At 39.7% G+C, this 15,904-nt stretch overlaps 1 protein-coding gene across 3 annotated transcripts in view; it reads right to left on the reverse strand.

The window, feature by feature from the left end:
* The window catches only part of LOC131125297 (solute carrier family 12 member 7-like), a 34,411-nt gene extending 18,723 nt beyond the window's left edge, over nucleotides 1–15,688 (reverse strand). For 2 of the 3 annotated variants that reach the window (XM_078791352.1, XM_078791351.1), the window contains exons 1-9: nucleotides 15,561–15,688; nucleotides 15,018–15,195; nucleotides 9,884–9,969; nucleotides 8,898–9,023; nucleotides 6,241–6,387; nucleotides 1,951–2,005; nucleotides 1,672–1,802; nucleotides 819–955; nucleotides 636–740 (exon numbers count right to left, since the gene is read on the reverse strand). In XM_078791352.1, the coding sequence (XP_078647478.1) occupies nucleotides 636–740; nucleotides 819–955; nucleotides 1,672–1,802; nucleotides 1,951–2,005; nucleotides 6,241–6,387; nucleotides 8,898–9,023; nucleotides 9,884–9,969; nucleotides 15,018–15,177 (947 nt within the window). In that variant the 5' untranslated portion in view covers nucleotides 15,178–15,195; nucleotides 15,561–15,688. Of the gene's footprint in view, nucleotides 1–635; nucleotides 741–818; nucleotides 956–1,671; nucleotides 1,803–1,950; nucleotides 2,006–6,240; nucleotides 6,388–8,400; nucleotides 8,801–8,897; nucleotides 9,024–9,883; nucleotides 9,970–15,017; nucleotides 15,196–15,560 lie in introns of those variants that run through there. The other variant, XM_078791353.1, reaches the window with a different exon arrangement.
* Nucleotides 15,689–15,904: the final 216 nt, after the last annotated feature.

A 15,904-nucleotide genomic window follows, 5' to 3' on the forward strand; every position in this document is an offset into this window, starting at 1 on the left:
CAAAACCTGTCAAAAAAGAGCTGCCTGGTCCTCACGGACTTTATAGATTTGCAACTTTATTTGAGTAAATTTAGGACTAAATGTACGCTTTTATTCGGCACACTCACAACAAACCGGAAATGTCATCTTACTGAGAACAACACTACACGGAAATTTAATTCTGCAAAATTATACCTCTGAAATATACAAACATGTACCAATACAAGTTTAAATTGACCACTCCCAACATTTTAAAGTTTTTATGCTGTATATATCACAGCAATGCATTCATTAGGGTGCTGCAATGACATCAGCCTCCCTCTCCACTCTGTACTTTGGGCTCCTCTGGCTCAGAGGCGGCATTGCAGTGCCATCCATGTTGATCGTCCTCCAATTAATCATTATGGGTAGATATTAACTTTTCATTTTAAATTCATATTGGTACATTCTGGGTGTTAAGTTGTTGTGTGATGAGTTCAGTGTCAAAACCTGCCTGGTCCTCACAGACTTGTGCGTGCCACAATATGTCATTATATGACGTGAATACATGTGGCTTATACGGTGCATGAAAATGTACGGCACATGTAGGTACTTTTTTAAAACATGATTAGAGCCCTCTAGATATGAAATAGCACCCCTATAGTCATTTTTCTTACTGAAACTCCGGTGGTTCAATGACAGTCTTGATGACTCCCGCGTAGGTGGCCATGATGGAGAGCATGACACAGGCCAGAAACACCAGGGCAAGTTTGTTCACATACCTTCAGCAACGAGGGCAAAAAAAGAGAGTCAAACAAGCCTTTTTTTTGTACGTAACGTGCATCGCCGTGGATACGTACTTCACCCCGACAAACACAATGAGCGCCATGAGAAGCAGGCAACACGTGCCGTAGACGCGCACGTTGTTTAACGCCGCCGTGCCTTCACCTTCGACGCTTGTAGCCTCAAACAGCGTCGCCGTTGGAACAATGTAGGTCTGAAGTCAAAATAATGAGATAAAAAGTCAACATTACACAATAACTATGAGATAAAAAAAAGCGCATATGACATAAAAAGTCAGAATTATGAGATTAATCAAAATTATGAGGTAAAAAGTCAGAAGTATGGGATTAAAAAGTCATAAGAATGAGATAAAAACTCAAAATTATGAAATAAAAATCAGAATTATTGTATAAAAAAGTCCAAACCATGAGATAAGAAAGTCATAATTATGAGTTAAAAGTGGACATTTTAAGATATGAAAGTCATAATTATGAGATAAAAGTCATGATTATCAGGCATAATGTCATAATTGTCGGTTAAAAAGTCAAAATAATGAGATAAAAAGTCAATATTACACAATAACTATGAGATAAAAAAGTACAAAGTATGACATAAAAAGTCAGAATTATGAGATAAATCAAAATTATGAGGTAAAAAGTCAGAAGTATGGGATTAAAAAGTCATAAGAATGAGATAAAAACTCAAAATTATGAAATAAAAATCAGAATTATGGGATAAAAAAGTCCAAACCATGAGATAAGAAAGTCATAATTATGAGTTAAAAGTGGACATTTTAAGATATGAAAGTCATAATTATGAGACAAAAGTCATGATTATCAGCCGTTGGGAAGACAGCAGAAGAAGAGTCAACGGAAACGGAACGGTTTCGGCAAACTCGGCAAAGTCTGCGTCTTCCGCTGGGATACAAACCAGTAAGATCTCGATGGTGCCCAGTATGTACAAGGATCCAGCGAAGGTGGTCCCAAGGTAGAAACAGAGACCCACCGCTCCACCGAACTCTGGTCCAAGTGATCTGGAGATCATGTAGTAGGATCCGCCTGCTTTAGAGGAACTTTATCTTGGTTAGATTTCCAAAAATTCTACATTCCGAGGTTCTAAGTAGAGATTCAAAATGCAGAACGAGGAAATGGGTTAAGTAATACAGATTTTTGTTGTATAAAGTTCTATAAAATATATATGTATATATACCTGGGACCACTCCGTTGGTTGCTATGGCGCTCATCGAAATGGCTGTGAGGAGCGTCTGCAAGAAGAGGAAGACCAACTTAGCTTCTCATCCATCCATACTTTGGATGATATCCCCGTTGATTGGGTGTTAAATGCAATTAGACCCTGGACTAAGAACACTTTGATTAGGTGGAAACTGAGTCTGGGATTATCTGGATCACCAAGGAGTAGGTGACCAATCCTGCCACAAGGTACCATGTGTCTCCAAGGTTCTCCAAGGTTCTATCCGAAAGCCTGTCTGCACATTCCAATACATTCATATGTCTACAATGTTTGGGTTTTGGTAGCAGAAATCTCTCAAAATCGATCAGAAACGACAAAGCAGATCTTTATAAGCAGCTGGTGGCAAACTTCCTTAAGTTCTTCAAAGCCCTTGGCTACAATACATCACTGAAGATACACTTTTTGCAGCATATTTTATCTATATCAACTATATTCATATCATCCATATTCATATCCGTGTTATCCATATATCCACATCAATAATGATATACATATCATTCATATTCATATCCGTATTATCCATATCATACATATCCATAATCATATCCACATCATCCATATTTATAGCCATATCATTCATATCCATATTATCCATATTCATATCAGTATTAGCCATATAATCCATAACCATAATCATATACATACATATAATCCATATTCATATCCAGATTCATATTCATACCATCCATATTCATATCCGTATTATCCATATAATCCATATTCTTATCCATATTCATGCTCATATTCATATCCAGATTCATATCCATACCATCCATATCCATATTACCAATACAATCCATATCCATAATCATATACATACATATCATCCATATTCATATCCATATTCATGTTCATACTCATATCCAGATTCATATTCATACCATACATATTCATATCCGTATTATCCATACAATCCATATCATAATCATATACATACATATCATCCATATTCATATCCATATTCATGTTCATATTCATATCCAGATTCATATTCATACTATCCATATTCATATCCTTATTATCCATACAATCCATATCCATAATCATATACATACATATCATCCATATTCATATCCAGATTCATATCCAGATTCATATTCATAATATCCATATTCATATCCGTATTATCCATACAATCCATTTCCATAATCATATACATACATATCATCCATGTTCATATCCATATTCATGTTCATATTCATATCCAGATTCATATTCATACTATCCATATTCATATCCTTATTATCCATACAATCCATATCCATAATCACATACATGCATATCATCCATATTCATATCCATATCCATGTTCATATACATATTAATATTCATATTAATATCCATATGCATATCCATACCCGCATTCATGTTCAAATTCATATCCAGATTCATATCCATACCATCCATATTCATAACCATATTATCCATATAATCCATATCCATAATCATATACATACAACCATATTCATACCCATATTCATATCCGTATTATCCATCTAATGTATATCCATAATCATATAGATATCGTGCATATCATAATGGTATTATCCATATCATCCATAGCCATACCATGCTCAACAGGTAAATGACCAGCACCCCTGCTTTTTGTCCATCTTGGTATGATCTTTGCTCCAAAAAAGGACTCTTCCCTGACCATTTTCTGTTGTTGAGCAAATCCAAGGAAGGAGCCACTGGTGGTGAATCCTACAATGTCCAGTGATGACGCAAAGGCTGCAGGGGGGTTCAATAGTTACAATAGTAGTCTTTGTTTGTTTACAAATAAGCCATCTTATTATTGTCACATAGGACCTGAGGGCTGTACTGCAAGGTCTGTTGCCTGTACTACAAAGGTGAGGCTGTCTTTGAAAGCAGCTATATCATGCTGGCACCCTGATGAAATTCTCCTATAGATTTTCAGATGCAAAATACATGTGGCGACATTTGCCACTTTATGAATAAAATGCAATAGGAAATATTAATTTGGCCGAGCGGTTCTTGGCCAGCACTTGGCCCTTTTTATATTCCAATATTTACTGGCGGTACAAGCACTGAGACTGCCGTCAATGAAAGAAGAAAGTCATAATTATCAAATTAAAAACTCAAAATGATGGGATTAAAAGTCATAAATTATGAGATAAAAGTCATGATTATCAGGCATAATGTCATAATTGTGGGTTAAAAAGTCAAAATAATGAGATAAAAAGTCAAAAAAGTCCAAACCAAGAGATAAGAAAGTCATAATTATGAGATAAAAGTGGACATTTTAAGATATGAAAGTCATAATTATGAGATAAAAGTCATGATTATCAGGCATAATGTCATAATTGTCGGTTAAAAAGTCAAAATAATGAGATAAAAAGTCAACATTACACAATAACTATGAAATAAAAAGCACATATGACATAAAAAGTCAGAATTATGAGATACATCCAAATTCTGAGGTAAAAAGTCAGAATCACGGGATTAAAAAGTCATAAGGATGAGATAGAAACTCAAAATTATGAGATAAAAATCAGAATTATGGAATAAAAAAGTCCAAACCATGAGTTAAGAAAGTCATAATTGTGAGTTAAAAATGGAAATTCCAAGATATGAAAGTCAGAATTATGAGTTAAAAGTGGAAATTCTAAGATATGAAAGTCAGAATTATGGGATTAAAAAGTCATAAGGATGAGATAGAAACTCAAAATTATGAGTTAAAAGTGGAAATTCTGAGATATGAAAGTCATAATTATGAGTTAAAAGTGGAAATTCTAAGATATGAAAGTCATAATTCTGAGTTAAACGTGGAAATTATAAGACATGAAAGTCATAATTATGAGTTAAAAGTGGAAAATCTAAGATATGAAAGTCATAATTCTGAGTTAAAAGTGGAAATTCTAAGATATGAAAGTAATAATTCTGAGTTAAAAGTGGGAAATCTAAGACATGAAAGTCATAATTCTGAGTTAAAAGTGGAAATTCTAAGATATGAAAGTCATAATTATGAGTTAAAAGTGGAAATTCTAAGATATTAAAGTCATAATTATGAGTTAAAAGTGGAAATTCTAAGACATGAAAGTCATAATTCTGAGTTAAAAGTGGAAATTCTAAGATATGAAAGTCAGAATTATGAGTTAAAAGTGGAAATTCTAAGATATGAAAGTCAGAATTATGGGATTAAAAAGTCATATGGATGAGATAGAAACTCAAAATTATGAGTTAAAAGTGGAAATTCTGAGATATGAAAGTCATAATTCTAAGTTAAAAGTGGAAAATCTAAGACATGAAAGTCATAATTATGAGTTAAAAGTGGAAAATCCAAGATATGAAAGTCATAATTCTGAGTTAAAAGTGGAAATTCTAAGACATGAAAGTCATAATTCTGAGTTAAAAGTGGAAATTCTAAGATATTAAAGTCATAATTATGTGTTAAAAGTGGAAATTCTAAGACATGAAAGTCATAATTATGAGTTAAAAGTGGAAATTCTAAGATATGAAAGTCATAATTCTCATATAAAGTCAAAATCTTAACAGAAAAAAAGTCATAAATAAAAAAGTCCAAGCCATGAGATAAAAAGTCATAATATTGAGATAGAAAGTCAGAATTATGAGATAAACGGTTCATCACTGGTCCATTTGTGAATAATGGCTCTCGCTGTGGTTGGCTGGAGTCCCAAAGCTTTAGAAATGGCTCAGTGAGGTTATATGTTTAACTGTGTTTTGTGTTCAATTGTGTTTTTCATTGACAAATATTTACATTTTTTTTGATGAGGTGAAACATTTAATTAAGTGTGACAAGCATGCAACGCTTTCCACACCAGAAGATCTCCAGAAGAACGACAATTACATTGTTATGAATCCTGTAATAACCTCCAAAATCAATCAAGTGCGCCAATGGCGTGCTCGTTAATAACTCGTGGGCCAAATCCAAACAAGAACGAAGATCAAAGCCGAGCATTGACAACATGTATTCTTATCTTCATCTCATCTTTAGGCAGGAGGCATCATCGTTGGTAAACACATCGTCGGCGTGTGTGGTGCAGATTGTCCGCATCGCATCACATGAGCGCTAAGTAAACACTCATCCCTCTGTCTGGCCTCCCGCAGCTACTGACGTCTTCGCTGGAGTGCTGAATAAAGACGATTTTCCGCCTCGGCCCACAAAGGTCATGCATCGATTTCTTTTGGCGAATTGAGTCAAACCACTCCATTTATATTCTTTCATGTTCGGCACGTGTTGTCTGACCGAGCGGTAAATTAACTCACGCAAGCGCAGCACACGGACACAATGGCGAACGAGCCCAGGATGCCAGCTGTTCCCACAATCCAGGTGAGGCGCAGGAAGAGGATGACGCCCAGGATGTTCTGCAAGCAGGGCAGGTACACGCCGATGAACGTTCCCATTTGGGGGACCTGGAGAGGCAAGAAGATACAGTCCATTGATGTTTCCTGAATTTGAGTTAGGTTTTTATCATGTAGGGTGATGGTTATTGGAACCCCAATAACGTCCCCCTCACACTAAAATATTCCCTTTTTCTTCACATTAATTCATTAATTCCATGGTTGACGACGGCCTACTAGTAGTCCAAAAATATGCATATCCTTTTGCCCAAATTTCACAAAGAACAAAGGCTAAATGAACACAAATATAAGCCATTAGCATGTGAATGTAGAATTGGACACTGGTATCAGTAATCGTTTAGTGATATCTCACAAGAGGCACAATAATAACCAGAAATGCCCTCCATGCTAACATTAGCATGCTAACACCTAGCATAATAGTGCTAAATGATTGTATAATATAGTCCACCTAAGTAAATGGCTAAAAATGCTATGATGCTAGCATGTTAGCATGTCAGATATGCTAACATTAGCATTAGCATAACACCTAACATAATTGTGCTAAGTGTGTGTATATATGTGTTTACCTATGAAAATGGCTAGAAATGCTGTTATGCTAATGTTGGCATGCTAGCAAGGCTACCATTCTAAAGTTAACAGGCTAACACCTAGCATAATAGCACTAACATTAGCATGACAACACCTAACATAATTGTGCTATATATCTGTTTACCTATGAAAATGGCTAGAAATACTGGTATGCTAATGTTGGCATGCTAGCAATGCTACCATTCTAAAGTTAACAGGCTAACACCTAGCTTTATAGCACTAACATTAGCATGATAACACCTAACATAATTGTGCTGTATATCTGTTTACCTATGAAAATGGCTAGAAATGCTGTTATGCTAATGTTAGCATGCTAGCAATGCTACTATTCTAAAGTTAACAAGCTAACACCTAGCATAATAGCACTAAGTGTTTATATATGTGTCTGACTTTGAGAATTGCTCAATTCGCTACTATATTAATGTTAGCATGCCAGTAAAGCTAACATGCTAACATTAGCATGATAACACCTAGCATGACTGTGCCAAGTGTGTATATATGTGTTTACATATGTGTTTACTTATGAAAATGGCTAGAAATGCTGTTATGCTAATGTCAGCATGCTAGCAATGCTACCATTCTAAAGTTAACATGCTAACATGTAGCATAATAGCACTAACAATACAAATAATACCCAGGCCTGGCCTTTTTGTGTGGAGTTTGCATGTTCTCCCCGTAGGTTTCCTCCCACATTCCAAAAACATGCTAGGTTAATTAGCGACTCCAAATTGTCCATAGGTATGAATGTGAGTGTGAATGGTTGTTTGTCTATATGTGCCCTGTGATTGGCTGGCCACCAGTCCAGGGTGTACTCCGCCTCTCGCCCAAAGACAGCTGGGATAGGCTCCAGCATGCCTGCGACCCTCGTGAAGATAAGCGGCATCAAAAATGAATGAATGAACAAATATCCCCCCCCTCAAAAAAAATCGAAATATTCCTGCCGCAAGGCATGCTGGGTGGTCATGTGCTAGTCTTTCTGCCAAGATTTTGCCGTGTTTGCCGCATTGCTGCTTGATTGCAACATATGCTGACATACTCTTGGTATTCGTAGTTGTTATTATTGCTGCAGCTGGACTACCCAGCATGCCTTGCGAGCACTTGGAAATAACCTTTTTAAGCTACGTGCTATTGTTTATCAAAGGAGTTGATTTATTAACTTGCAGTGGAAGTCTTGTGTTTTTTTTTTTTCCGTTGCTTTCCGCTAAAAACTGTCAGCTAAGACTGCATTCTATTTGGTACGAGCATTGACGCATTTGTGAGTTCAAATCCCGCAAATAGTGGTTAGCCGCGTCCGCCTCATCGTCAAACTATCCAAGTCTGAACATCACAACCCCAAAAAAAAAACATGCACGTTAGCTTAACGGGAGACTCGTAAGTGCCTGTAGTGCGTGTCAGCTGGGATGGGCTCCAGCCCAACCGTGACCCCGTGAATGGAAGTGGATGGATCCGAGAACCGAAGTCCAAAAGTGTACCTACCATTTTTGGAGTGGTAACACTAAAGTTGTTGTGTACTTTCTCCATGGCCTTCAGTTGTCTGTGCTGCAAGGGCCCTGACGTAGACCTCCAAATCTCCCACATCTCCCGTTTTGTGGCCGATCTCCTTTCTCTTTACGTCCTTAGGTCGTTGCATTGCATTGCATTGTGTGTCCTACACCGGAGTCGGAAACCTAAGATCTCAAGACTCTCAAAGAAAGCACAGAGCTATCTTTCAGGAGGCGGGGTTTAGCAAGACGGCATCAGTGCGCCTTTAACAAAGCCGCGTTTATTTCCTCACAGGCTCTGTTTAAAGAGACTTTTTCTAACCTGCCGTGATCTACAACACGGTCAGGTCACGTTCTCGATTTTTTGCTTAGGACTTAAAATATTTGGGTTTGACTTCAAAACTTTTTGACTCACGAGTCAAAATAGTCGTTCCTATTAACCTCATAAACTACAAAGATGAGTCAATTAGAAAATAAAATAGATTGCAGTACCATGACAGCAACTCTTCTGATGCCATCTTCAGCCTCTTCGTGTTCTCGGACACCTTGAGTCAGGTTTGTGTAGTTGGCCAGCTTGTTTAGAAGCGACGACACCATGGGGGTACTATCCATCTCTTCCTTCAGAGAGACAGACCACAAAATTGGATATCAGAAACATCTCAGGACGTTGGTAATGAATGGATGGCAACTGGACTTGCTCAGGACGTCCTAGAAGATGTTTCGCCGATGCTCTTCTGAGCAGGCTTCATCCGTTCTTGCTCACACACCATTTAGACTACATAGAACAGCTCTAGTCTGCCCGACCACTATTGTCTGCTGGACTAATGGCTAAAAATGTTATGACGCTAGCGTGTTACCATGTCAGAAATGCTAACATTAGCATGATAACACCTAAAATAATTGTGCTAAGTGTGTATATACGTGTTTACCTATATTAATGTTAGCATGCCAGCAAAGCTAACATGCTAACATTAGCATGATAACACCGAGCATGACTGTGCTAAGTGTGTATATATGTGTTTACCTATGAAAATGGCTAGAAATGCTATTATGCTAATGTTAGCATGCTAGCAAATTCTAAAGTTAACATGCTAACACCTAGCATAATAGCACTAAATGTTTATATATGTGTGTCTGGCTATGAAAATTGCTAAATATGCTACTTAATTAATGTTAGCATGCCAGCAAAGCTAACATGCTAACATTAGCATGATAACACCTAGCATGACTGTGCTAAGAGTCTCTATAATGATGTTGGAATTATGTTGGAATGGCTTGAAACGGTTAAGAAATGTGGCAGTAGGTAATAATTACTTTGAGCTCTAGTCTGCCAGACCACTATTGTCTGCTGGACTTGAGCTGTCCTATGTAGTCTGAATGGTGTGTGTCCCCCCTAGTCTTTGAGCAAGAACTGATGAAGCCTGCTGGGATGAGAGGCAAAATATCTAAAACAACCTGAGCAGTTAGTTCGGTCTTACCTCAAACAGGGCCATGGTCTTGCCATTGGACGGTTCGACATCGTCATCTGAAATGAATGGACGGGACTCCCTCTGACCGTCATCTCCTGGTGGGAATCACAAGCAAAACCTTTGTGTCACACATCAGCACAAGACTGACCTGTCACTCTATTTTGCTATTTTTCAGAAAAGAAAGCTGTTTGGTTGTAAACAAAACATTGATGAGACATTAGCTTACATGACATTACCTTAACACTGCATGAAGGCATCAAGTCAGCCATGGCATGTCCCACATAATAGAATAAAGAAAGTTCTCCCTCCCAATCGATGTGGAAGTGGTAAGCTTTTGGCTTCATAGGTTTATAAGAAATACATTTCAAACTATACGCCAAGAGCTAGTTTATAATGTTAGCATGCTAGCAATGCTATGAAAATACATAAAAATGAAACTATGCTAATATTAATGCTAACATGCTAATGTTAACATTACGCTAACATGTAGCATATAGACTATAAAAATGGCTAAAATGATACTATGCTAATGTTAGCATGCTAGCAATGCTATGAAAATACATAAAAATGAAACTATGCTAATATTAATGCTAACATGTAGCATAATGTTAGCATGCTAGCCATGCTAACACCGAGCATAAAAGTGGTAAGTGTTTGTATACGTAAGTGTCTAACTATGAAAATGCATAAACATTGAACTATGCTAATATTAATGCTAACATTAATGCTTATGTAGCAGAATAGTGTTTATATACGTGTGTAGGTATAAAAATGGCAAAAATAATGCTAATGTTAGCAATGCTAACATACTATTGTATTGTAGCATGATAGTGCTAAGTTTTTATATTCATGTCTACCCATGAAAATAGCTTAAAATTATATTATGCCAATGTTACTATGCTAGCAATGCTAACACCTAGCATGATAGCATACTGGAAAGGCTATATTTCCCGAATGAATTGACAATTTTGACTTTGGAACGTCTGAACCGGTTAAGAAATGTGGAAGTAGTAGTATGTAATAGCAGTTTTACGGAAAAATGTGAATTTTGGGGAACATTTGGAATTTTGGATCACCCCCAAAATTGTAGGAGACGAAGGGAGTAGGGAGGATGCTCCTTAATGCCTCAGGGCACATCCGACCGGTAGGAGGCCTCGGGGAAGACCTCGGACACGTTGGAGAGACTAAGTCACAGGAGGAACTGGACGTAGTGGATGGATGAAAATTTAAGGCTAATTGTTTAGCTCTCTAGGTAGTTTGGAACCGGAACAAATATCTACTATTTCTGTCTCGGGACACCATTACGTTAACCCCCCGTTTGTCATTCAGACACCCTGGTGGGCATGACCGTTGGCAGTGGTTACTACATACAGTACTTGATTTGGTACACTATGACACTGGAGCCCACTGTTGTCTCCTGATCGGCATTGCCTTGCAGAAACCAACATTAGGTTGCAGATAAGTGTTGTTTTTAGAGAGCATAAAAGCAGCTCATAGAAGAAATAATGACCGGAACCGCTCGATGGTATCCTCGTCCAACCTGAGTCAAATCCTCTGTTCTTGGCATTTTCTTACAAAATCGGAATCCCATGCATGGTCTGTAATCACTGAAACTCCTTTGTGTCTATCCTGATAGTGAATCATGTTTATTCCACAAATATAACCGATTCCAGGGGTAATGACAAAAGAGTATTTGTTGAGCTGTCTGGCCTGATTCTAAGAGGACTAGACTACCACTGATAGTACTGATCAGCAGATTCCAATCATTATCACAGCATATTTATTGGCAGTGTGCAGTACTCCAAAGTCAAGCGCCCCAAGGTTAGGGTTAGAGGGTTACGGTTGATAAGGTGGTAGATCAGAACCTTAGGGTTAGAGGGTTATGGTTAAGGGTTAGAAGCTTCGGGGTTAGGGTTAGAGGGTTAGAGGGTTATGGTTAGGGGTTAGAAGCTTCGGGGTTAGGGGGTTATGGTTAAGGATTAGAAGCTTAGGGGTTAGGGTTAGAGGGTTGTGGGTTGGGGTTTGAGGGTTATGGTTAAGGGTTAGAAGCTTTGGGGTTAGGGTTAGAGGGTTATGGGTTGGGGTTAGAGGGTTATGGTTAAGGGTTAGAAGCTTCGGGGTTAGGGTTAGAGGGTTCTGGTTAAGGGTTAGAAGCTTTGGGGTTAGGGTTATAGGGTTCTGGTTAAGGGTTAGAAGCTTAGGAGTTAGGGTAAGAGGGTTATGGTTAAGGGTTAGAAGCTTAGGGGTTAGGGTTAGAGGGTTATGGTTAAGGGTTAGAAACTTTGGGGTTAGGGTTATATGGTTATGGTTAAGGGTTAGATGCTTAGAAGTTAGGGTTATAGGGTTATGGTTAAGGGTTAGAAGCTTAGGGGTTATGGTTAGGGGGTTATGGTTAAGGGTTAGAAGCTCCGGTGTTAGGGTTAGAGGGTTATGGTTAAGGGTTAGAAGCTTCGGGGTTAGGGTTAGGGGGTTATGGTTAAGGGTTAGAAGCTTCGGGGTTAGGGTTATAGGGTTATGGTTAAGGGTTAGATGCTTAGAAGTTAGGGTTATAGGGTTATGGTTAAGGGTTAGAAGCTTCGGGGTTAGGGTTATAGGGTTATGATTAAGGGTTAGAAGCGGATTCACAGGAGTGGAATATTCCTTTCCCCAGTCCGATTGAGGTATCCTGTACCCGCTCAATTGGAAAGTTCGTTTTTGATAAAATCATGTGATGTTGTTTACGTTTTACTGCGCATGCCCCATTGACTATTCCGTTTGATTATAGCGGCGCATGTAGACAGGAGATTGGAATATTCCTTTCCATGTATACATTGTTTTCTGGTATGTCATTCGGAAAGATCCCATTGGGAAATAGGAAAATCTCATGTAAACGTGACTAATGTGACTCTGATTCCATGTGTTTATGGATCATCTGACCATTCATTGGTGGAGAATAGCTATATATTTGATCTGGAGTCGGTGGACTCGTACACTATGATTCAGTAGCCGAGCCTGTATGAAACTTAACACTGGCCCAACGACCCGGTGATGGAAAATACTGGTATGTTATTGTTTAGACAGTACATACTTATGGCATCTTGTATAATCAGCATTATGGGTGTGGGTTCTTCTGTGCATTCCATGTTGTGTGAAATGCATCATCAGGTCATCAGGGCTTCAGATGAGACGTGCACCTGTCATCACGCATCTGTCAGTCGTCTTTGGAACATCTTGTCCTTCATGATTGAGCCAAGCCTTCCAGCAAGTCACATACCGGCTCATCATGCATTATTACAAATGTTGTTATCAATGAATTTGACTGCCAAGCTCACCAGGATGTGATCACGGTTTTACAACAAAGTAGCAGAACTCAGAACAGATGTGGTAGACAGTGGTAGACCAAAAACATTCGCTGGATGATTCCATTCTTCTCCCTTGATGGTCACGAATTGCTTCCGACTTTACTGGCATGACAAGGAGATCCCACCTAAGATGTTTTCCACCATCATAATCCTTGAATGGATTAATGGAGTGTCAGGTGGTGCAGAGGCGTCAAACGGCATTGCAGGGGGCATCCCTCATTACTGAAGGCCCTGATCAGGGTTAGGGGTTACGGTTAGGGGTGAGAAGGTTAGGGTTAGAGCTTAGAGAGTTAGAGGTTAGGGTTACGGTTCGTGTTAGAGGGTTACAGTTAGGGACTAGGATTAGAGTTTTAGGATTACAGTTAGGGTTGGAGGGTTACGGTTAGGGGTTAGCGTTAGAAGCTCACGGTTAGGGGTTAGGGTTGGAGGGTTACAGTTAAGGGTTAGAAGCTTAGGGGTTAGGGTGAGAGGGTTACAGTTAGGTGTTAGGTTCGAGGCTGAGGGTTGGGGTTAGGGTTATGGATAAGGGTCAGGGGTTAGGGTTAGAGGGTTATGGTTAAGGGTTAGAAGTTTAGGGATTAGGGTTAGAGGGTTATGGTTAAGGGTTAGAAGTTTAGGGATTAGGGTTAGAGGGTTATGGTTAAGGGTTAGGGGTTAGGGTTAGCGGGTTAGCGGGTTAGCGGGTTATGGTTAAGGGTTAGAAGCTTAGGGGTTAGGGTTAGTGGGTTACGGTTGGTTAGGTGTTAGATCAGAAGCTTAGGGTTAGGGTTAAGGATTAGAAGCTTAGGGGTTAGGGTTAGAACCTTAGGGATTAGGGTTAGAGGGTTATGGTTAGGGGTTAGGGGTTAGGGGTTAAGGGTTAGGGTTAGAAGCTTAGGGGTTAGGGTTAGAGGGTTACGGTTGGTTAGGTGTTAGATCAGAAGCTTAGGGTTAGGGTTAAGGATTAGAACCTTTGGGGTTAGGATTAGAGGGTTATGGTTAAGGGTTAGAAGCTTAGGGGTTAGGGTTAGAGGGTTAGGGTTAGAGGGTTATGGTTGGTTAGGTGTTAGATCAGAAGCTTAGGGTTAGGGTTAAGGATTAGAAGCTTTGGGGTAAGGGTTAGAACCTTAGGGATTAGGGTTAAAGGGTTATGGTTAGGGGTTAGGGTTAAGGGTTAGGGTTAGAAGCTTAGGGGTTAGGGTTAGAGGGTTACGGTTGCTTAGGTGTTAGATCAGAAGCTTAGGGTTAAGGGTTAGAATCTTAGGGGTTAGGATTAAAGGGTTATGGTTAAAGGTTAGAAGCTTTGGGGTTAGAGTTGGAGGGTTATGGTTAAGGGTAAGGGTTAGAAGCTTAGGGGTTTGGGTTAAAGGGTTACGGTTGGTTAGGTGTTAGATCAGAAGCTTAGGGTTAGGGTTAAGGGTTAGAACCTTAGGGGTTAGGATTAGAGGGTTATGGTTAAAGGTTAGAAGCTTAGGGGTTAGGGTTAGAGGGTTAGGGTTAGAGGGTTAGGGTTAGAGGGTTAGGGTTATGGGTTGGGGTTAGAAGCTTAGGGTTAAAGGGTTACGTTTAAGGGTTAGAGTTAGAAACTTAGGATCAGGGCTAAGGGTTAGGGTGAGTGATTTAGGAATCCCTGTAAGTATAATTTACACACCACAGTCTAGTGAGGCATTGGAAAAAGGCCCCACTATGCCTGCCACAACACGTAGTTGCGTCTTTGTTTTCCGGTGCACTTTTACGCTTGTTTCAAAGCATGTTGTTCCGTGTCCCCGCACCCCGCTGGGAAAGCCTCCAGCACACCCGTGATCACCACATTCCTCTCCTACCTGACTGGGATCCGTCTGAGTTATCGTCTTTATCTTCATCCCTGAAAATGTTGTTGAGGCTGACAGGTTTGCCGCCACCGCCGCCGCCGCCTGCAGCCGTGCTGCTGCTGCTGTCACCCTCGGCATCCTTCACTGGCACCACAGTGAAGTTGGTGGGCATCTTGACCCCCTGAGCGGCCTGAGGACAGTATGGAGATATGTTGAAGAAACCCGACCGGTTCAGTCCTACAGCAATGCACACGTATGTTTTCTGTGTCTGCACGTGAGGAAGGCCCAAGAGTAGTCTCTCCCGGTTGTTTTCCCTCCCCCCTGCCCCCACAGCATTGCCCCATGTGACCTTCTGTTTAACATATGAACGCAAATGAGTGAAAAGGAGAGAATCCTGCAGCTCCTCCCCCCCTCTCTCTCTCCCACTCTGTCTGTCATACTTCTCTCCCTCTCACCTTGGCTGGAATGTCAAAAAGTAGAGAAACGACCCACACGGACAAAAAACCAAAAGTCACCACGACGTGAATTTAAAGACGACAGCAAAGCAACACTCACATGAAAGAAGACAAATGTGAAACTTTTCTGTCTTTTGTTTTTCTTTCCACTTGTCTTCAGGCTGGGAGTGTCCGCCTCGCGTTTCCTACGAGTCAACAAAATGGGTGTTACCTTTCCCACAGTGCATTGTGGGTAGGGCTGAGGTGTAGAGTGAGGCCACACGCTTTTGCGTTCATGCAGGAAAAGCAAAGTAAGCAACGGACACAAGAAGAGTGGAGACTGCAGAGGCAGCAGATGTACAATGATTACTATTCAATGATTACAGTGTTGGTCCTGGCTTGTCCTCGTGGAGGAATTCATCTGCAGATGATTACGACGAAAACAAAAAATCAAGTCTGAGCTCA

The sequence above is a fragment of the Doryrhamphus excisus genome, linkage group LG6 (assembly GCF_037039965.1).
Source record: "Doryrhamphus excisus strain RoL-2023G ecotype Guam linkage group LG6, RoL_Dexc_Guam_v1.1, whole genome shotgun sequence".
Classification (NCBI taxonomy): domain Eukaryota; kingdom Metazoa; phylum Chordata; class Actinopteri; order Syngnathiformes; family Syngnathidae; genus Doryrhamphus; species Doryrhamphus excisus.